The 22,369-nt window shown below is 38.0% G+C and overlaps 1 protein-coding gene across 1 annotated transcript in view; it reads right to left on the bottom strand.

The window, feature by feature from the left end:
* The window catches only part of LOC108711324 (putative leucine-rich repeat-containing protein DDB_G0290503), a 40,973-nt gene that overhangs the window by 6,084 nt on the left and 12,520 nt on the right, over positions 1-22,369 (bottom strand). The window contains exons 9-24 of the mRNA XM_041586697.1: positions 22,257-22,361; positions 20,946-21,134; positions 18,827-19,038; positions 17,781-18,009; positions 14,044-14,123; positions 13,104-13,200; positions 11,799-11,860; positions 10,899-10,962; positions 8,948-9,097; positions 8,575-8,624; positions 7,943-8,051; positions 7,511-7,552; positions 6,079-6,210; positions 4,363-4,436; positions 1,133-1,217; positions 789-957 (exon numbers count right to left, since the gene is read on the bottom strand). Of these exons, the coding sequence (XP_041442631.1) occupies positions 789-957; positions 1,133-1,217; positions 4,363-4,436; positions 6,079-6,210; positions 7,511-7,552; positions 7,943-8,051; positions 8,575-8,624; positions 8,948-9,097; positions 10,899-10,962; positions 11,799-11,860; positions 13,104-13,200; positions 14,044-14,123; positions 17,781-18,009; positions 18,827-19,038; positions 20,946-21,134; positions 22,257-22,361 (1,849 nt within the window). The remainder of the gene's footprint in view (positions 1-788; positions 958-1,132; positions 1,218-4,362; positions 4,437-6,078; positions 6,211-7,510; positions 7,553-7,942; positions 8,052-8,574; positions 8,625-8,947; positions 9,098-10,898; positions 10,963-11,798; positions 11,861-13,103; positions 13,201-14,043; positions 14,124-17,780; positions 18,010-18,826; positions 19,039-20,945; positions 21,135-22,256; positions 22,362-22,369) is intronic.

Genomic DNA, 22,369 nt, shown 5'->3' with positions numbered 1-22,369 from the left:
ACTTTGCTGTAACATTTTCTTGAAATAGTTAACAGGACAGCAATGTATTGTTGTGATTTAGATTCACCTGTAATATCCTATAATTGACCAAGATAGGGGTCTGACTACCGTCAGTATCAATTGAGTTTTCAGAGTTTGTGAAGAGAAAGAACCCCTTGTTAATCAATTTTTGTTCGGTTGCCTAATTACTTTATACAGTTGATTCCCGTGATAATATGATTTTCTATTAATTTACCAACTCGAATTCATAGACCCATTAATAAACATAATTAGTATTTGTCATTAGATAAATAGATATAATCATTAATAATAAAGTGGCTTGTGCTGATAATTTATTAAATAGTAGAATACCAATCCTTCAAATCAGTATACTTGCATCTCAATTCATTAATAAAAGAAGAGAAAATGAAATTCATAGAGGGTGGAGTTGTCCCAAGAAACTAACTTGTTCTTTTTCTACCTCCGGGACACCACACAGCTGGAGAAGAAAATATTTGAGAAGAATCAGAAATTGAGCTTAACACCACCCCCAATAGTTTAAAATTTGCTGTATATAAAACCTTGAGTAAATCCAACTAGATGAACAAGATTCGTGCCAGGACAGCAATGTGCCATGCAGTGTGAGGGGGAAACCAGTGTATATTTCATACATGCATAAGTGTGTATATACAAGTTTAAGGTAAGGCCATCTTAGATCTGCAAACATTTCCATCCATTTGAGAACATTTCAGAAACGCTAAGCCTAGGCAACATTTTTTGGTTATCCACATATATCTCTGGCCTCTCACCCTTGATTGTCTCATCCAACTGTTGCAAAAATGCTTCACATCGAATACATTTCTTTGATGACTCCACAACCTTTGTTCCCTTTGAACGCCACCATTTAGGCCCAGTCCCCTCTATTTGCTGCACAGTCTGAGGTGTGACATCTCCTTTCTGTCCTTGCAGCTCTGCCAGCTGTGGAGGGATAAGTAGGCAAATACAGTGGGTCAGGACAGAATATGGTCGGTAATGACTATACTGTTACTGTGACAGTTTTTACAATTTTGTACATTAATAAATACTTTTTTTATGAGGTTTTTAAAACAATTACGCTAAAAGTCAACCCTGCCTTTGTTAGCAGAGCATTCACCTTCAGTTTCAGTGAGGACTTCTCAATATCCATTTCAGTTTTCTCCATCTCTCTCATTTGCTTGAAATGTTTCATCATCTGCTCTCTGTAAGCAGAATGAGAACAAGTCTTACTTTCAGTTAACAGATTTTTTTTGAATTAACTGTTCAAACGAGAAAGCAAAAACAAAATGTGTTGCCAGAGGCAGGACATCATAATACTCTCTAGATTGTTGCCAGATCAGCTATTAAAATTGATGGCTAGCTAGCTATATGTTAGTCTGTAAGCAGATCTTTCTTCATGTTTTCTCATTGTCCTTTTGATCTAAATGGCTCCCAACCACATGACCATCAGTAGTAAACACAGGGCTGTATTTAGGTCCAATGCTGTCCTAGGCATCGGACCTAAACACGCCCATACGTTGTGCGTGGACGTCACGCGTTGTGCACGATGACGTCACGCGACATGCATGTTGACGTCACATGACGTATTCAGAGGAAGTGACATCAGCGGCCCATGCACGTGATGTCACTTTCACATTCTTCCTCAGACCCCCTACCCCTCACCCCTCATTCCTATGGAATTCTGTGGCAGAGTGTGGGGAGGCTTTAGAAAAAAAATAGGCACCCAGAGGGCTGCCCCCAAAACTGTGCCTATATATAAATATGGCCCTGAGTACACCAGTATATTTTACTTTTCCTTTGTTTGAAACCATCCTTGTATTGCTTTCAGGTTTGATAGGCAGGAACTCTGCCTATCACAGCCCCATCCTCTCTTTAGCTCCTCCTTATATCTGACATATTGGAGAGAGACATTATGAAAAATTAACTAGTAAAAGCAAGGGGTTACATGCCAAGGACTTCTGTAAAGACTGTCAAAGCTTGGGTTCAGTTCCAACACAGGGTAATATATTATGGATCATGGTCAGACACAAAGTTCATCATATTTTTTGTTACTGTACTGCAAGCAAAACTACATGTATTTACAGTCAGTAGATGTTGATATAAGAAATATTAGAAGGGCCAAAATGATTAGGTACCATTGTAGATTGAAATCTGCTTACACTGCATGTAGTTTGCCATGTTTAGTAAATGGTAAAATACTATTTCGCTGCCTGGTAATGTTTGATCTGGCTGGGAGCCAGAATAGCCTAATCACACTTATAGAGCAGCTGCCTATATGCCACCAAGTCAGCCCAGTCCTCATCAAGGTATTTATTTAACCTAGAGGAGCACAATAGTGACTGTCTATGGCAGTGCTGTCCAATTTCTGTGGTACAGAGGGCCAAAATTTTTCCAGCCTACATAGTGGAGGGCCAATAATGGAAGCCAGTGTTGAACACTCCCTGTTTTTAAACCACACCCTCTTTAAACTACACCCATGTTATCACAAGACCAAATCCGCATTAATTGTGGTAACACACCAAAAAAACCAAATGGTTGGTGCTCACTGCAGGGACATCACTTATCACTTATATGTGAAAAAAGTCATCATATTAAGACATACCCTTAAATCCATATGCCTCCTCTTCCCCTTGGATAACACAGCATCGCCAACACCTTAGGGGCCCCTAACAATAATTTATTTTCAAACAAGCCCCCAGAACAAATACCAGGCTTATGTTCCACAGGCAGAGCAGGGCACAAACAGGCAGAGCAGGGCACAAACAGGCAGAGCAGGGCACACAGAGGCAAAGCAGGGCATACGCAGGCAGAGTATGTCACCCACCGGCAGAGCAGGGCACAAACAGGCAGAGTATATCACACACAAGTAGAGCAGGGCACAAGGGAAGGCAGAACAGAGCAGGAGACAGTTTCCACTGATCAGGACCACTCTAATATGTACTACATACAGTGACACAGTGCTGGTGCTCCATTAGCATTTTGATGTGAAAATGTGAAGAGGTGAACAATGTGGGTAGTTTCAGTCTGGGTCTCAGGTGTGAACAGTACAGGTTTTAGGGGTGTGAACAATAGAGGTGTCACAAGTGTGAACAATGCAGGGGTATCACAGGTGTGAAAAATACAGGGGATCACTCTGAATTTGAGGTTTAAACAATGCAGGGGCCAGTTAATCTCTGTAGTGATAACATTTAAAATTTACACATGGTAAGCAAACAGCAGGTAGGTGGGGGGCCACATAAGGGAATGCCATAGACCATGGCTGTCCAACTGGCAGCCCGTGGCTGCCAGTTGGATAGCAATGGTCTATGGCATTTTACAGCAGTCCTTGTGCTACAGAATGCCAGTTGGGGGCCTAATGATATCTAAATCAAGACACACATACAGACATTGTAGTACTATTAATTATTTTTGCTTCTTAGCCATGATTCCAGGACAGACTCTTCACGTCTCATTAATTACTATGGGGTTACCGCACTAGCACAAATTATGTTAAAGGGTTTCTAAATCGAAAGAATGAATTGATGTGAATCAAACAGAGTGGTCCTCTAATTTACAATAATTTGATATTTATATGGGTTTCAGAACTTTTCCAGTCTTAGATAGTTTTAAACTGCTAAAACCAGGCTTTTTGCCAGCCCTTTTTGAAGATCGCTGTCAGCAACTTCAAATTCAGAATTGTCTTTGTCCAATTCAAGGTTCTTTATAAATATGCTAGAAATCGAGAAAAAGAAACTCAATTTGAGTTTTTAAAAAACTTCTATAAACTTGAAAATGTAAATTTTAATAAATCTGCCTCTACCTGTCTATGCACTTCTTGGGTTCATTATCCCTAGGGTTGCTCACTCTGACTTTCAGACACACTGTTGAGCCAAAATTAAATTATTAAAATTAAATGTTAATATCTCTGAAACCACAAAAATAGATAAGGAATGTAAATGGTAATCATGCACAGAGAAGCACAGTTTATAGAGTTTCTTTAGTTAAATCCCCTTTAACATATGTGTTCTCCTGTTTTTTTTTTTTACAATCGTTAAAAAAATTGGTGAACATTCAAATGACCTTAACAACTCATCACCTCCACACAAATGCCCTAGTTAGCAGGGAATGGGGTTTTACTGGTGGTAGTAAGGATACTACTGTCAGGTCACATGAGATAATCCTACTCAATGGAGGAGAGAGAATGTTCTTCACAACAAAAAGTTTTTTGCACTCTAAATCAAATGAAAGATGGTGATAACTCTCAGAATGTGGGCCACTGGCTCATGTTTGGAATGAAGAGCACTGTTATTATTAGGGTCTAGCAGCTCCTTTATGTCTCAATATCTGTTTGGCAACTGAATAACTTACTTCTCAGCCAACTGCTGCTGCAAGGAGGCCACAACCTGCTCCAGTCTCACCTTCTCTGTGCTGCACTCTGTGTACTGCAGGGAGGCAAAATACATTAATTGCAGACTATCTCACCCACACCAGTACTCATTCATCAGGTATATATCACAGAAAGGCATGCACAGTAGAAAAAGCTTAATGGAACCACATATGTACTGGTGTGAATGCAATTTTAATAGCAAAATAAATCAAAATGGGCAGTTATTATAAAAGAACCATACATATGGGGGTAATTTATTACGTATATGGCCTGTGCTACTAACTGGAAGGTATGGGATATTTCTGCAGCCGAGTGACAGATAGGACCCTAAGAAACACCAAAGTAAATTCCCGTATTGCAAGGGAGTAGGTAGGTTTTTGGTTGATTAGGGGCACAGGTTTGGATATGTGAGTAGGTTGTCCAGCTGCATTTACTTCTTAATTTGAGGACAAAGGACAGCCTAGGGGGGCCTCAAATACAAATCCAACCCTGTACAGAAATATGTTTTAGCCTAATTGGGGTTGACAGAGAGTATCAGAGGTGTAGCTGTGCTTGTGCTGGACAATTATTTTCCACTAGAGTCCCATCCTATTTTTGGCAGGACCCTCTATCCAGGGAACCTTAGTGACCAATTCAGTATGGGCCAGTGACAATGGTGCTCCATGGGGCAAAGTGCAATTTGGATCTACTAGAAAATAATGTTAAAGGGATACTATCAAGGGAAAAAACATTTTTTCAAAATGAATCAGTTAATAGTGCTGCTCCAGCAGAATTCTGCACTGAAATCCATTTCTCAAAAGAGCAAACAGATTTTTGTCTATTCAATTTTGAAATCTGACATGGGGCTAGACATATTGTCAATTTCCCAGCTGCCCCAAGTCATGTGACTTGTGCTCTGATAAACTTCAATCACTCTTTACTGCTGTACTGCAAGTTGGAGTGATATCACCCCCCTATCACCCCCCTCCCTTTTCCACCCCAGCAGCCAAACAAAAGAACAATGGGAAGGTAACCTGATAGCAGCTCCCTAACACAAGATAACAGCTGCCTGGTAGATATCAGAATAACACTCAATAGTAAAAACCCATGTCTCACTGAGACACATTCAGTTACATTGAGAAGGAAAAACAGCAGCCTGCCAGAAAACATTTCTCTCCTAAAGTGCAGGCACAAGTCACATGACCAGGGGCAGCTGGGAAATTGACAAAATGTCTAGCCCCATGTCAGATTTCTAAATTGAATATAAAAAAATCTGTTTGCTCTTTTGAGAAATGGATTTCAGTGCAGAATTCTGCTGGAGTAGCACTATTAACTGATTCATTTTGAAAAAAACATGTTTTCCGATGACAGGATCTCTTTAAAATTAAATTAAACCAATAGGCTGGTTTTGCTTCCAATAAGGATTAATTATATCTTAGTTTGGATCAAGCACAAGTACTGTTTTATTATTACAGAGAAAAAAGAAATAATAAATCATTTAAATTACTTAGATAAAATGCAGTCTATGGGAGACTACCATTCTGTAATTTGGACCTTTCTGGATAACAGATCCAATACCTGTTACTTTCTATCTATTACTCACATTTTGTACCTACTTTCATGTGAGCCCTTTACACTTTCTGCATCATGTTATTCTTTACTAGGCCTATTTATGTTGTTCTTTACTGGGCGACTACAATACTGCTGTAGACTTATACCTGTCCTCGAGCAGACTCCAGTTCCTGATACTGTTCCTCAAGTTCTGTATCTTTTGTCTTCAGCATGTCCCAGACTTTCTGCAGCTCTTCTCGCACAAAGATTAGTTCAGAGTCCATTTCTTCCAGAGATGCCTGCATTGCAGTATGGAAAATCACCAGTTTAATACATACTAATTATGCTATAGAATTCTAGCATAAAGTTAAAAGTAACGTCCACCCAAAATCTATGGTTTACATATTAATACAAAATGTAATTATAAGCAACTTTCCAGTATACATTAATTACATATGTTTAATAATCAAAGTTATTTGTAAATGAAATTGCAAAAATGTTGGTGGTGTGAGGGAAAATACCAGACTTCCCAGACAATGTACATTTTTAGATGGTTATCCAGAATAACGAATATTCAGTGCCTGATTTTTATTTGTTTATTTTTTTCTTCTTCTTTGGACTGACATTTAGACAATGGTGGTTTTTGGACCCTTTCCGTCCAATTCACTCTCTAAAGATAAGGTAACAGACATATGAAACATTGGTGTATTCTGCTATAGTTCCAAGAATATTTTGGTAAGCGAATACGTTTTATCTCCAAATAACTCTCTAAATGAATTATATATGTTGGGTTCTAGGTTTATCCCTAATAGGTTATGACAGCTCAATGATTTTGGAACTTCTGACTTAGATTTGAAAGGTGATATAAGAAATAATATTTATTGATATAATGCTGACAGATTCACACAGTGCTTTACAGAGATTAAACATCAGTCATTGCCCCTGTGGAGCTTACACTCTAAAGGTGGCCATACACGGATAGATCCGCTCGTTTGGCGATGTCGCCAAACGAGCGGATCTCCCTCCGATATGCCCACCTTGAGGTGGGCAATATCGGGCTGATCCGATCGTGGGCCCTAGGGCCCAACGATCGGATCCTAGCGTTCGCCAAACGGGCGGTCGGATCGCGGGACCGCATCAACGAACAGATGCGGCCGCGATCCGACGGGATTTTTAACCCCATCCGATCGAGATCTGGCCGACTTTCGGCCAGATCTCGATCGGGGAAGCCCGTCGGGGGCCCCCATACACGGGCCAATAAGCTGCCGACACGGTCTGTCGGCAGCTTTTATCGGCCCGTGTATGGCCACCTTAAGGTCTCTTTCACATGGGGCTTGTACGGTTTTGGAGTGTGGGAGGAAACCAAAGAACTTGTAGGAAACCCACGTAATCATGGGGAGAACATACAAACTCTTACATGTTATTTTTGACTAGTGTTAATATAGTCTGCTGTGAAATAGCAAATACTACATTTTATTCAGGAAAAGCACTTTGAATTTTCTCAATGAATGAGGAAAGAAAATGGCAGATCTTTTATTTTTAGATTAGTCTAATGCCACACACATTAACACACAAAAAATATCTATATTCAGTAAGTACCTTGATTTCTCCAGGCTTCTTGTGCTTCAGATCGTCAAGCTCCTAGAGACGGTGATTGCACAGACAGTAATCGTGATCAGTCAGTTTGGGGAAATATGAGCTGTGATTTGGTTATTTTGCATTATCTATGCTTCAAAAGAATCCACAAGGACCTATTTTATTGACACAATTGCATATAGTACTGTAGCATGGTAAATCTAGTTGGATTAAACAGTAGGGAAAGTGCTTAAACTTTCCAGGGGAGATAATGTTTGGTGAATTTTAGGTAAATTGAAATTCAATTAATGACAGCCACTGGATAAGTATTTATCAAACATAAATATATTAAACACACACACAGACACTGATATGTGTATAATAAGAGATATTGAGAAACTGTAACTCCATTTGTTCAGCTACATTTATGCAAGAAGAATAAAAAGAGCTGCTCACTTCTTTAAGATTAAATATCAGTTCTTCTTTCTTCTTTTTTGCATCTCTCTCCTCTTGCAGCTGCTGATGAAGATTCTCAATCTCAGAACTCAGTTCATCTGATGTTAGCCTGAAGAGCAACAACATTTACTAAGCAGAAAAACACTATGAGGCATATTTATCGGAGTGAGAATTGGGTTCACCACAGTTCACCAGAAAGGAATTTACAGCTCTCCGTTCACTTTTATAAGATTTTTAGAGGATAATTTATCAGAGGGTGTAAAAGAGTTCACTATGCTTTCACACTTTGTTATATATGTCCTTGGAAATCCTATACAAGTGAATAGAGAGCTGTGAAATTTCCCTCTGGTGAACTAAGTCAAGCTCCATCATTTACTTATGCCTCTTGGCAAACCAACATCAGTAAACTTACAATATGTTTGGGAAAAAAGCCCCAGTGTCACCTGGTGTAGAAATTATGAATGCGCAATGACTGACACAACACAAAAGTATGTGGACACAATTATTACACAGCATTATAGCAGATGTATAATTAAATGTTACAGCATTGGAAGTTTATGCATTTATCTCCAACATTTCTTACATATGCAGGTACAATGTTATGCACCCACACTGGCCTGCTGTTTACTCACCTTTCCGATGGGAGAGACCAGCTTTGATTCTGCAAACTGTCTACACGATCCTACCAACATATAATATTAACATTAACAAAACATTATAACACCAACATGCCAAGGCAATGGCTCATATCCTTTCAAAAAACTGTGTCCCAACATTATATGTACATGGAAAAAAGGCAAATATTCACAAACTTTCCATCTTTGCAGAAGTAACAGCATGCTAGTTAATAAGGCATGTGGCAAAAACATGGTAACTTGAACCATATTGTATGGACCCTTTCTCATAATGAACTGCTATATGTCTTAGCTAGATTACTATTGTACCTTGTGAGTCCCCCACATGCTAATAACAGCTGCAGTTTAATACAGGCAATGAATTCCTTACCCTGTGGACCTGATTATTTGCAACCTCCATCTTGTTTCTGGATTCCATTGCTGCAATCTTGGCCTGCATAGTGGTGGTACGACTTCTCTCCAACTCCAGCTGTTGTTTGCAGGCATCAAGCTCAATGCGAAGTATGGATCCACTCTCAGTCTGTGGAGACATTAGTCCATAAATATTCCATATTTCACTATCTTTCCAAATATAACATCTTATTATGTGCTGCAGAAAAAAATGTACTTTGCAATCACAGGACCGGACCTCAATTTTAGATGCTTTAAGTGAAAAATACCTAGGAATGCCCTGTCTCTTTGTCATCTGCAGATACAACTTACTGTAGCAATGTTCAGTTATTACACATTAGGCTTAGGGGCCGATTCACCGATTCAAAAAATTTCGAAGTTTTTTTTGGGCTACTTCGACTATCGAATGGGCTACTTCAACCTTCGACTACGACTACGGCTTCGAATCGAAGGATTCGAACAAAAAATCATTTGACTATTCGACCATTCAATAGTCGAAGTACTGTCTCTTTAAAAAAGACCCCCTAGTTCGCCATCTAAAAGCTACCGAAGTCAATGTTAGCCTATGGGGAAGGTCCCCATAGGCTTGGCTCACTTTTTTTGATCGAAGGATATTCCTTCGATCGTTGGATTAAAATCCTTCGAATCGTTCGATTCGAAGGATTTTATCGTTCGATCGAAGGAATTATCCTTCGATCGTTTGATCGAACTATCTGCGCTAAATCCTTCGACTTCGATATTCGAAGTCGAAGGATTTTAATTCCTAGTCGAATATCGAGGGTTAATTAACCCTCGATATTCGACCCTTAGTGAATCGGCCCCTAATTGTTAAGTACATTTAAAAGTATTGAAACAATTCAATAGAAGAGTCCATGTGGGCAAATATGCATCACTGAATATTTAACACTTATCAAAGGAAAAAGTTGATTGCAACTAAAATCTGCAGACATTTTTATAGAAGTCAATGGGTAGTGTCCCATCAGCATTTAAGCAAGTTGATGTTCAAGATTTTTTCATTGACTTTCAAGGCAAATCTTACAGCCTCAGTGGATATTAATGGCACAATGCGGTGTTCGTTTGCACAGTTTTACGCAAAATCACTCTCCAAAAATGTTTCATTCATGAAAAATGAATATATCTCTTTCTTAGGATCTGCCAAAACCCTGAATTTGGTACATCCTTATGATTTACGTGTAGCTGGAGTGTGGGGACAGTTGTTTCACTTTCCTCAATTAAGATATTCCCAAAAGAGCATCATCTTGATGTCCAACAGAGGTGGTGCTTAGGTGCTAAACTAAGTAATATAGCAGGGTATGTTCATTTATATGAATGTAAATATGAAGGTTATGGTGCCAGAGCAAGTGCACAGAAGTAAGAACAGTGCTCCAATGAATTAATCCAGATTAAAAAGCCTTTAACAATTCATTGGCACAAACCACAACATTTCAGGCCTACTCCATCCTCGCTTGAAAATACACCAATATAGGTCTGAAATGTGGTCATAGTTTGTGACAATGAATCATTACATAAAGGCTTTTTATGCAAGATATCAGTGCTGTCCATTCTTCTCCCGGTATATCTGCTGTCAGGTGACCACTAAGGGCCCCATATAAGAGCCAGTGTAGTGCTGAAGGCTATCTTCATGCTACAAGTGCATTCAAAACACATTTGTATCTACAGATGTGCACCTTCCTTCTCTTCTCTTTATGCAGGGGGTACCCTGGCCATCACTTACCACTCACTCAAAGGAAAAAAATAGGAGATGCCAAGGGGGCATCTGAAGTTGGTCTTAACATGCAAAATGATACACCAGTAGTTCTCAAGCATTCAGATTCATTTATACAGCCATCTGAGGGTACAATAAAATATTCCATATATTGGGATTATAATCATTTAAATAAAGAATTACATATTGATTGTATTACCATTACCTTAAGTTTTATTATTTCCAGTTCTTTTTCTGACTTTTCTCTTTCCAAGAGTTTTAACCTTTCACTGCAAAGAATATAAATATTCATCACGAATACAATTTGTGTACAGAAGATATTTACCTATTTATAGCTCTTTACTAGGCCTATATAGTATCACGATCTGTCTTCATTATAATGAGCAATATTGTGAGAAAATCTGGTTTGCTCTGCATAACATAAAGGAGTAATTAACTTTAAAATTAGTGTAGACAGTAGTATTCTAATAAAATTTGCAACTAGTCTTCAGTTTTTAGATTTTTTGTGTGGTTAGAATTACATAGAATTACAATAGTTTTTGGTTGGGCATTCCTTTTAATATTTTTTTGGACTGTGACCTCAACAACTGGAGGAGAATTTCAGTTGTAGGCTAGAAATCAGCTAAATGTAAAGGCTAAGAATCCAAAAAAAACAAAAAAAAACAACATATACCATTTAGAATTAAAAGCAGACAGCTAATATTCCCATGGGAATAAACTAACATGAAAAAACAGAGCAAAGAAAATGCATGTTAAAGGGGTTGTGTGCTATTCTGAAACAATTGGTTTTCATTTTTCTTTATTTGTGGTTTTTGAGTTATTTAGCTTTTTATTCAGCAGCTCTCCAGTTCATAATTTCAGGGTCCATATTACCCTAGCAACCATGCATTGACACAAGAGACTGAAATATGAATAGGAGAGGGCCTAAATGTGTAGCCTTACAAAGCATTTGTTTTTAGATGGGATCAGTGACCCCCATTTGAAAGCTGGAAACATAAGAAGAAGGCAAATAATTCAAACACTATAATAAAGAAAAAAATAAGACCAATTGAAAAGTTGTGAACCACCCCTTTAAACTGTACTTCAGGTGAGGAATGAGACTCACTGAGCCTGCTGTAATTCTGAATACATTGCGGCAAGTTTCAAATTTACATCCTCTGTGCTGTCCTGTAAAGACAAAGCAAAAAAATAGAATAGTTATTAATCTTGATTTAATTTACTTAAAAAACTTTATGAAGAGGTAAGACTGTACACTAGAAACAAGACTAGATTTAATCAAAATTCATGTTATTATCTGTGTCATGAATAGATCCAAAAAGAACCAGTAGCATGGTCGTTTTCTACGTGGATACCGACAAGGTATACCCTTAATGTTTGTGAGTAGGCACACCACAACTTGTTCATCTTTAGGGTTAACAAACAAACTGAACTGTTAGTTTATTCTTTGCCATGCAAAGCTCATTTATATGGCTGATATAATTTCTATAATTCATTTAGCTATTCATTTGAAAGGAGAAGGAAAGGCTAAAATTAAGTAAGCTTTATCAGAAAGGTCTATATAAATACACCAGTAAACCCACAAAGTATTGCTGCTCTGAGTCCTCTGTCAAAAGAAACACAGCATTTCTTTACTTCTATTGTGTACACAATGGCTTCAGTATCAGACTTCCTCCTTTCTGCTTAAACCTCCAGGGCTAGAGCTTAACCATGCTCAGTTTGCTCCTCTCTCCCCTCCTTGCTGTAATCTGAGCCCAGAGCAATGAGTGAGCAGGGAGAGACTCAAGCAGGAAGTGATGTTACACCAAGCTAATATGGCAGCTGCTATTCTGAAAAAACGGATAGCTTCTAGAGCTGTTTTCTCTGGTATGGTAAAGCATTCTGCAGAATAAATATTGTGTTATAGCTTGTACTTTTGTGGCTAATCTATTGGCAATAAACTTCTTCAGTAGCTTTCCTTCTCCTTTATGCACCCTCCAAACTGTTTTTGGAGGGTGCATAAAGGACCTTGTGAACGTATTTGCTGTGCATCCTTTATCCCCTTTTCTCTATACCAATTTCGTTAGGTGTTGAGGATACTAACGTTTAGAGTGCTTATTCTCAGTGTTATGTTAGTGAAATATTATTTCCTATTCTGTGTACTTCATTATAGAATTCAAAGATTACACTGTGGTGTCTGCTGACAGGAACTACTTTATGAAACACTTTCCCTACAATTTGTATATTTGCAGTCCATCTTGATAATGAAGCTGACACTCACATTTCCATACGTCTTGCAGGCTCTTAACTGAACTACATATTTCAGGATGAAAAGAGGTTAGCGATAGTCTTTGTGCTGTTTATTGCATACCCCCAGCTGGCTGATATGTTCCCTACTCTTTACACTGGCACGAGCTGTCTCATTTGTACATACCACATTAGCCTGGATGTGGCTCTGAAGATGCTGCAGATGCTTGTTCTGTTCCTGCTCTTTTATCTGCTCTTTTAAGAGGTTGTTTTCTTTCTTCAGGCTAGAGATGGAATTTTACATAGACAATGTATACAAGATGCTTCTGTTCACAAGACGTGTCTGTTTTTTAAGGTAGTGTATGACCAGTATCTATTTGCAATAATATTATTTGCCATGATACTCATAGACAATTCTATACATAGGTTTTTTTTCTTTGGTCAAAAATGGAGTTTAGGAACCTTTTTTCAGATTACACCACCAGCTAATACTGATTATTAACACTCTATTAGTGCTAGAAAACACATTTTCACATGATCCTAGTTACATTACCTTTGATTGCTATATGTTTCAAAACTCATAATATTTCATGTCTGACTTATGCTTAAAGGGGTTGTTCACCTTTAAATTACCATTAAGCATGATGTAGAGAGTGATATTCTGAGACAATTTGCAATTGGTTTTTCATTTTTTGCGGTTTTTGAGTTATTTAACGTTTTATTCAGCAACTCTTCAGTTTGCAATTTCAGCCATCCATTGCTAGGGCCCAAATTACCCTAGCAACCATCTGAATAAGAGACTGGAATATGAATAGGAGAGGCCATGACTAGAAAGATGAGTAATATAAAGTAGCACTAACTATAAATCTGTAGAATTACAGAACATTTGTTTTTTAGAAGTGGTCAGTGACTCCCATTGAAAGGCTGGAAAGAGTAAGAACAAGAAGGCAAATAAAAAAGTCGCTTCGAATTAGCCATTCTGTAACATACTGAAAGTTCCATTAAAGGTGAACCACCTATTTAATAACAGTGCCGAAAATTAAACCAAAAGTTGATTATCCCTCAATGTAACAGACATAAGAAAAATGCAATATATAAGGATACTATAAGGCTAATGGCCTACCAACCTGCTGATAGCCATCCTGAGCTCAGCCAGCTCCTCTGCATCTGCTTGTAGCAGTTCATAATCTTGAAGGATCTCAGAGTTCTGCATATCAAGAAAAAAAGCATGGTTCATACAGGCAAAGCCAATAGCAGAGTAGACTCTTGAGAATCTTCTGGTATATATTCACATCATTATAATCCAGAGCCCAAAACTGAACTTGCTGTGTGCTTAAAATGCCAGAACTTGAAAGCCTTCATTAGAGGATTAATGTACTGCTTAACAAGAGAGATATTTCACATTTTTTAAAATGAATCATGTAAAGGCAGTGTCGGACTGGGAAGCCAGGGGCCCACCAAAAACCTTAGACCAGTGGCCCACCCAAAAACCTTTAGACCAGGGGCCCACTCAAAGTATTATTTTCTTCCTTTCCTCTCTCAACCTCTATTCTCCTATTCTCTTTTATTTACATACTATAACTTATTATTCCATCTATTTAGCCTCTTTATTCTCATAGAAATAGGGAATGGCCATGAAATAAGCCAAATGTTTAGAAGCAGGAGGGCCCACTGACACCTTGGCCCACCGGGAGTTTTCCTGGTATCACTGTGAGCCAGTCCGACACTGTGTAAAGGTACTCACTACTCATTGTCTGTTTCCTCAAAAATCATCCTAGATCACCTTGATCTAATCTCTAGTCTCATCTACAAGAATGAAAATGCTAAATATTTTTCTTTTAATTTCTTTAGGGGACAAGGAAACCATTCCTGCATACAAGAAGGCACAAGACTTGAGAAAGATAACATTATTCCTCTTCATCCCTATGCATAAAATGTCTTGTCATTCATTTCCACCGCTGGTTCATTTAAAAAAGAAGACTAGATAGCAAAACTTCCTAAGAGAGTAGGGATGCACCGAATCCACTTTTTTGGATTCGGCCGAAACCCCGAACCCTTTGTGAAAGATTCGGCCGAATACCAAACCGAATCCGAACCCTAATTTGCATATATGGGTGGGAAGGGGAAAACATTTTTTACTTCCTTGTTTTGTGACAAAAAGTCACGTGATTTCCCTCCACACCCCTAATTTACATATGCTAATTAGAATTCGGTTCGGCCAGGCAGAAGGATTCGGCTGAATCCGAATCCTGCTGAAAAAGGCTGAATCCTGGCCGAATCCCGAACAGAATCCTGGATTCGGTGCATCCCTACAAGAGAGTCACTGGAAACACTGTTGTGTGGCTGTTGTGTGGCAGCACAAGTATTATGTAGAAAATTACAAGCGGCAGAAGAGCACTTTTTAGACTTAAAAGATTGCCATTGACTATTAAAGGGTCCGTAACACCACAAAATGAAAATGCCCTAAAAGTGGGTAACGATGTCTTATGGGGTTATGTAATAAAAAGCACTACGTAACGCAGTAGCACATAGGAACCAATCAGCAGGTAGAATTTACTGGTCAGTTGTTTAAATGCAAACATCTCATTGGTTGCTATGGGTTACTGCTCCTGGGCAAACTTAGTGCCTTATATTAGATATAGGGGATAGTGCACAAGAAGAAACAGACAACTTGCAGGGTGTTTGGGGTCAAGAATATGGCTCTTTCAAGCACTATAGCCCCGTCAAGGGATTATTAGACAACAGATCAAAATATGTAATGTGGTCTACATGTGGGCTAACCCGAGATAAAAAAAACTCTAAAGCTGGCCATAGACGCAAAAATAAAGTCCTTTGAAATGAATGTTCATATGGTTTTCGGACAGGTGGGGATTGTCGCGACAGTTTGCATGCCATGGCGATCGGTCATTTAGTCAATCGGACAGGTTAGAAAGTTAATATTTCTGCATCTATTGCCTATCTGACGATATCTAGGGGTGACTGCCACTACTATTTGTCAATTAATGCCCAGAATATCATCTGATTTGTTTTTTTACTACTTTATTTAATCTGAATGAGTAGTGGTAGTTGGGAAAATGCAACAGATGATGATTTGTCAGACATAAGCATAAATCTGCACGTCTATGGCCATCTAACATGCCTGGGTCACACTTTAGAGAACCTGGAAATCTGAGATGACAGATTTTTTTTTTCCCTGATCATTATCGACCTGCCTCCAAGGGATGCACATTCCTTGCCACTGACAGAAACTTATGGTCATTGTTGTTGCTATAGCGGACAAAAACGGACCACAGGGAGAAAGGTGATGAAAAACACAAAAAAATAAAAGGCATTGAAATTGGCACCAGTTCCATTAGCTGCACCTGCCTTTTGTTCAAGTCATATTCCTTAGCCAGTCCTAAAGAGTACTAGCTGTTTCCTGCAGCCTGATGGATTATGTTTACCCAACCCAAGAGGAATGCATAACAAGCATCCTGCAATTGAAGTCAGATTAAAGACTTTAGTTGAAAATATGACCACAGATAATACTGTCAGCTGGTATTAGTAAAATGCAACTGAGTTGCAACTGGTAATTATGTCCTGGAGAACCTGTTCTTGATCTTTTGCAACCCCTTATTTGACATGCATCAGCCTGTTTCACACTGTCCTGCCCCACTCTGTTATTATTACAGTTTGAATTTATAGAGCACCAGCTTATTCTTCAGTGGACTGTACACTGGATTGGGTAATAACAAACATAACAACAATCAGAAACAAACTTATTACAGACAATGGTACAATCATAAACAAACTGAGACATGAGGTCAGAGAGCACTTCAAGAGCACCTTTAGTTTAGGGGTAAGTGGGCACAAAGTGATTACAAGGTGTGAGTTTTAGGCTTTGTTACTCTAAAAATAAAGTGCTAATGTCCGACAGATACGGAAGATCACAGAATGGAGGTGGAGTTAAAAGTATAACAATATAAAAGATGCCTACACGTTTTTTTTTAAATGTCTTGCTATCAGGGGAGGAGGGTGATATTTATGTTTATAATTTTTTTAAATGTATTATTTATGAGAGGCTACCAAGAGATGGCTTTTCATGGGAAAGCTTATAACTATATACTTATACACATGGTGGTTGGTCTCTTTTTTTGGGGAGGTTAAGCATTCCTATGTATAATAATATGTATTGCTTCCTTGGATGCGGGACTTACCCCAAAAGCTCCTAGGCAATTTTGTAAATTGTAAAAAAAAAAAAAAAAAATATATATATATATACTGTATATATACGCATTTACCATGTCTTTCTTTCAGCATGTACACGCTGTGAAGTAGGAAAATCCAATTTTTGGGGGTTAACAAAATATTATTATAGAGCCATACACACATGTAAAGTATTGACCCACCACACACAGACAGCTTTGGATGTAGAGTTTATTTTACAAGATATAAAGCTTTGCTCCCACATGGCTGTCTCATAGTGCCATAGTGCCTCGGATACTCTGGTGGGCTATAGAGGGTGCTGCATAGCAATAACAATCATTTTACAGCAGGGTTGCTATTAAACACTACAACAATGAAAGCATAATATTAAATATATAATTTTTTCTGCAGAATAAAGATTTGCATAACAAAAGGTTGAAAGGTATATTAATGTTCAGTTTACAGTGGGTTGCAGGGAGACATTAAGATAAAGACATACTGAATAATCTACAAATTACAAATCAGTAAAGCAGGAATATGGGACATCTATATAAGACTTTTTTTGGCAAGATGCAGAATTAAAAAGACAATATAAATAACTAGGTATAGCACTTCCCAAATGCATACTGTATTTACCACACAACACCACAGCAAAGACATTAGATTTAAGGTCCTCTACCTTATTTGTTGTACTCTGGTACTGAGCCTTTGCCTGTTCCAGTTGTTCCTCTGTGCTTTTTAAATTAACAGCAGTCTGCTGCCATCTCTCCTTCCAATAGAGGGTGAGCTGCTGCTGCTCCTGGATCTGGGAACCTAGTTGTTCATGCGCTTGTTCCAGAGAGACCTGCAGGTTCTGGCCACGGGTGCATAGGTTATCCCTCTCTTCAATTAACTGAGCTTGAGAAGATCTGGGAACAATAGGAACAATTAAACAAAGTAAATTGTTCTAAAGTGATTCTATTTTCTGGACAAACATCATTACAGTATATGGTACTATTGGTGCTGTATATGCACATACATTACTAAATAAAATCAGGGATGTGCAAACACTCCCTAGATTTAATAACATAACCAAGTATTTAAGCCAATTTTCACAAGCTGGCAGGACTTGAATTGAGACCTAATACACAGTATATTTTGCAGTCAGTAAAGAAATTAATTCTCCCAACGGAAGGTTAAATTGTAAGAGTCCCTGCTAGGTTAAAGGGTAGGAAGCTGTCTTCTAGATCATCATGCAAATGGTTTGGAAAGGTTGAATCTGAAGGACATGCATGAAAAATATAATTAAATTAATATGTTGTATAAAGGTATGGGACCTGCCATACAGAATGCTCGGGACCTGGGATTTTTCAGATGACAGAGCCATAATTTGGGTCTTCATACCTTAAGTCTACTAGAAAATCATGAAAACATTAAATAACCCCAATAGGCTGGTTTTGCTTCCAGTAAGGATTAATTATATATTAGTTTGGCTCAAATACAAGGTACTATAATAACAGAGAAAAGGGAAATAATTTTTAAAAATTTGGATTATTTGGATAAAACAGAGTCTATGGGAGAAGATCATTCCTTTCTGGATAATGGGTTTCCAGATAATAGGTCCCATACCTGTACATAAATTACACTTAATTAATATTAATTACACTTATATATAATAAATTACAATTAAACATAAGAATGTTAATTCAGCCCATCAAATTCCCTGATTGAATCAGGTGTCTTTACCTGAGCTCCTGGATGGTCTGGCTTTCCCCATGTTCCTCCACAGTTGACATCAGCAGCTCTTTCTCACCCAAGAGCTGGGCACGCTCTGCCTCCAGGGCAGTTGTAAGGTTGGTAGAAATCTTGTGTTCTGCCTGGAGCTGATGCAGTTCATCAAGGGTGCTCTGCAGTTTATGCTGTGTCTGCCCCAGCTCGGTTGCCAGTTTCTCATTCACCTAATGGGAATGCCATGGACAGTATATATAAGATGGTAGTTGTAGTTATTGGAGCCCATTTGATTCAACATTTTCATGTAATAAGCTGTATATGATTAGTTACCCTGATATGATAAGTAGTGTCATTTTGTCTCATGTAATTTTGGCATTTTTAAAATTCTCTTTAACTATTATATCAGTGTCCATTTTAATCTATAACATTGTTGTTTGCTTTGGTCTAAGCCTAAACACTTCTTGGCCTGTTACAATTTAGCAGCAGCAGCCAACTAAAGCAGGGGAGCCCTTTTTATCTACAAATGACACCGATAGTTATTGGAATCCTAAGCAGTAATGTAAATAAAAATGTAAATTTTGCCGTGAAGAATACAAGAGTTCAAGAGTATTGGAAACAGGTAATGATACTGTCATCAGGCCCGTATGTAAGGGGCTCTGGTACTTCAGAACAGGTTCTTCATCTTAATGTATATTCCTGTTACATATTATTACTATAACAATTACTAGAATGCATTGAAACAGATGTTAGAAATGGAAAATAATTATGAAGTTAAAAAAACCCACACCCCTCCAATTATGATAAAAAATGCCCACCTGGATATATGGAGGTTTTAGCGGTTACTTACAGACACAATTGGACTGGTTATTTTTGAACACCTTTAGCTGCAAAATTACTTTCATATTTATGGAAAACCATTGATATATTTTTATCACTTGAAAATGTTGTGTGGGAATTATTATTACTGTTGGTTTTTTAAAGACATTTTTGTTATAAGTGAATAGGCAGGCAATACATGTCACAGGCAGAGTACAGCAGTTTTACAGTGGGTAGCAGTTAACATCGATAGCCAATATCATCATCAGGTCCTGTCACTGTAACAATAGGAAAAAGGAGCCCAGGCCCCTGGTAAATAAGGAGTGCACCCAGTATGTTAATTAAATATCCAATAAAGAGTGAGAAGGCCATATATATATATATATATATATATATATATATATATATATATATATATATAATATATATATACATATATAGTCTGTTCTTTAAGTACCTGCACTCTTCCTTCCACGGTTCGGAGTGGGTGCAATGGTGAATAATAGTATGTATCCTTCACAGTGGACCAGCACTCCAGTAAAATTTTAAATCAAACGTCTTTATTAAAACATCACTCTCGTGTCCAACATTTCGGCCCACATTGATAAAGGCCCCAATGTGGGCCGAAACGTTGGACACAAGAGTGTTGTTTAAATAAACACGTTTGATTTAAAATTTTACTGGAGTGCTGGTCCACTGTGAAGGATAAAAGAAACATTTCTCCATTCTGCTTCATTGTGACCTCTAGCGGACAGGTAACGCTTTCTCTGTATATTTACCACTTGCTAATGTACCGTGTAATTTATCTACTGTACGGCATTTACTTTGTGTTCTAGTTTGTAACTTTGTAAAGATCTGCATACCTAGTTGCACAATGCAAACAAAAGTATATTTCAACGAATCTCCCAGGCTATGCCAGAGGGTCACAGTGCAGGCATTATAATATTGAAACTTGATAGCCATAACCGAATCTTACTGCATAGCCTTTCACAAAGTAAGAAAAAATCATTATTGTACTATAAAGAAATAAATATTGATATAACCTAACAAAGGGATTATAGTGCTGTAACATTCACTTTTACACGATTAAGTATTCTGCAGAAGTCATGTTAACTCTGTGGTAGGCTGCAATAGGCAATAGCAAACATGGTGATACTGAGTACTTTGGTATCTGTGTTTGTCAGTAAACCACGGGACATCACCACATTGCCCAATTTGCATCCCCGCCATTGCCCACTATAGCAATTGTCTAAAGGTACTTGTACAATCATTTATCTGTCAGATTTTCCCCTGCCATAGCAACCTAACATCTACACACCTGTTTCAGCATCACCAGCTCCTCCTTCATCTGCACCTTCTCCTGGTCCTGACGGTTGGCCTGGGATTTAGCTCCCACCAACTCAATGTGGAGGTCACTGACCTGGTCATTAAACCCCTCCCGACCCCTCTGAGCCCGTTCCAGTTCTAGAGACAGTTCTTGATTTCGCTTATTCAGCTCTAACTTATCCTGCAGAGAAAAAAAAAGTTAAAGTAAATTTTGGTAAAAGCAGGGAACTGGGGAAGAAGCTTGCATTCGGGTATAAAACACAACTATATTTAGTCAACTTTTGCTGCAAAACTGATAAAACAACATGCAGCTTGTTAATATTTTAATCTTGGGTAATTTCCATTTCCCTGAAAAACGTGCATAAGAGAAAGGATACTGGATTCGAAGGCTCTGGATCATATATATTTCCCTAGAGCCACACATTGAGGGTTAGAAACCTAACTTTAACGTTGACTAGTGAAACAGGGTTTTTGATGTCCTAGAGGTCATGGTCATAATTCTGCAAAGACAGTTGTTAATAGGTATTAATTAGATTTTTTTGTTTGTAAATGCAGAGTTTTTTTTTTTTAATGCTAAACAATGTGTGCATCCTATTGGTGCCTAAGAGGGCATTTGCATACACTCTTTTGCAACATTGTTAGATCATATTCAGGCTGTCCATACTTGATGCACAACCTCAAATGCTTACGCCTCTTTCAAATGAACTTTTTTCAGATCAATCTATTAACATTGATTAATATAGCACGCAATCTCCGACCTAACCAGTTGCATTATCTTAAAGTTGGTCTCTGTATGAAAGGGGTTATAACTTAGATATAATCAAGGCAGTTTTACAGATTAGATGACTAAATGCCAGCTAGATGGGTTTACTTTAAGAAAGGCAGTGTGCAAAAAATGGGTGGAATGAGCCTTTTTGCCCCTTCAAGGTGGAATTATTGAAGGTCCTTGTGGTCCGTTACTGTTTGTTTTTGTATGTAGATGTATATGTTTAAAGTATAAACCATTTATTGCACAGTGCTGTGGGATATGCTGGTGTTCTATAAATGCAAATAATAATAATATCAGAAGGAGAAGCTTTGATATAGAGATCTGAGTTTAACAAACAATGACATTTTAATGTAAGAAAATCCATGCAAAACACTGATTTACAAATCTATAATTTGTCAGTCAACTGGCCTTTTTAAATGTACATTTAAATAAATTATAACACCAGGTATACTAGTATGTCCTGAAAACATTAGTTGAAAAACACACTGGTGCATGCAAAACAAAGTAATACAGTAATACAGTTACATATCTTACCTGCAGAAATCTCTCCCTGTCAGACTGTGCAATATTTAGTCTTAAATCCAGATCTTTAACTTTTTCCTCCAGTCTCATAATTTTTGTGGACGTGAGCTCCTTCTCCTAACAAC

The sequence above is a fragment of the Xenopus laevis genome, chromosome 3L (assembly GCF_017654675.1).
Source record: "Xenopus laevis strain J_2021 chromosome 3L, Xenopus_laevis_v10.1, whole genome shotgun sequence".
Taxonomy (NCBI): domain Eukaryota; kingdom Metazoa; phylum Chordata; class Amphibia; order Anura; family Pipidae; genus Xenopus; species Xenopus laevis.
This window is presented reverse-complemented; position numbering and strand designations above follow the sequence as displayed.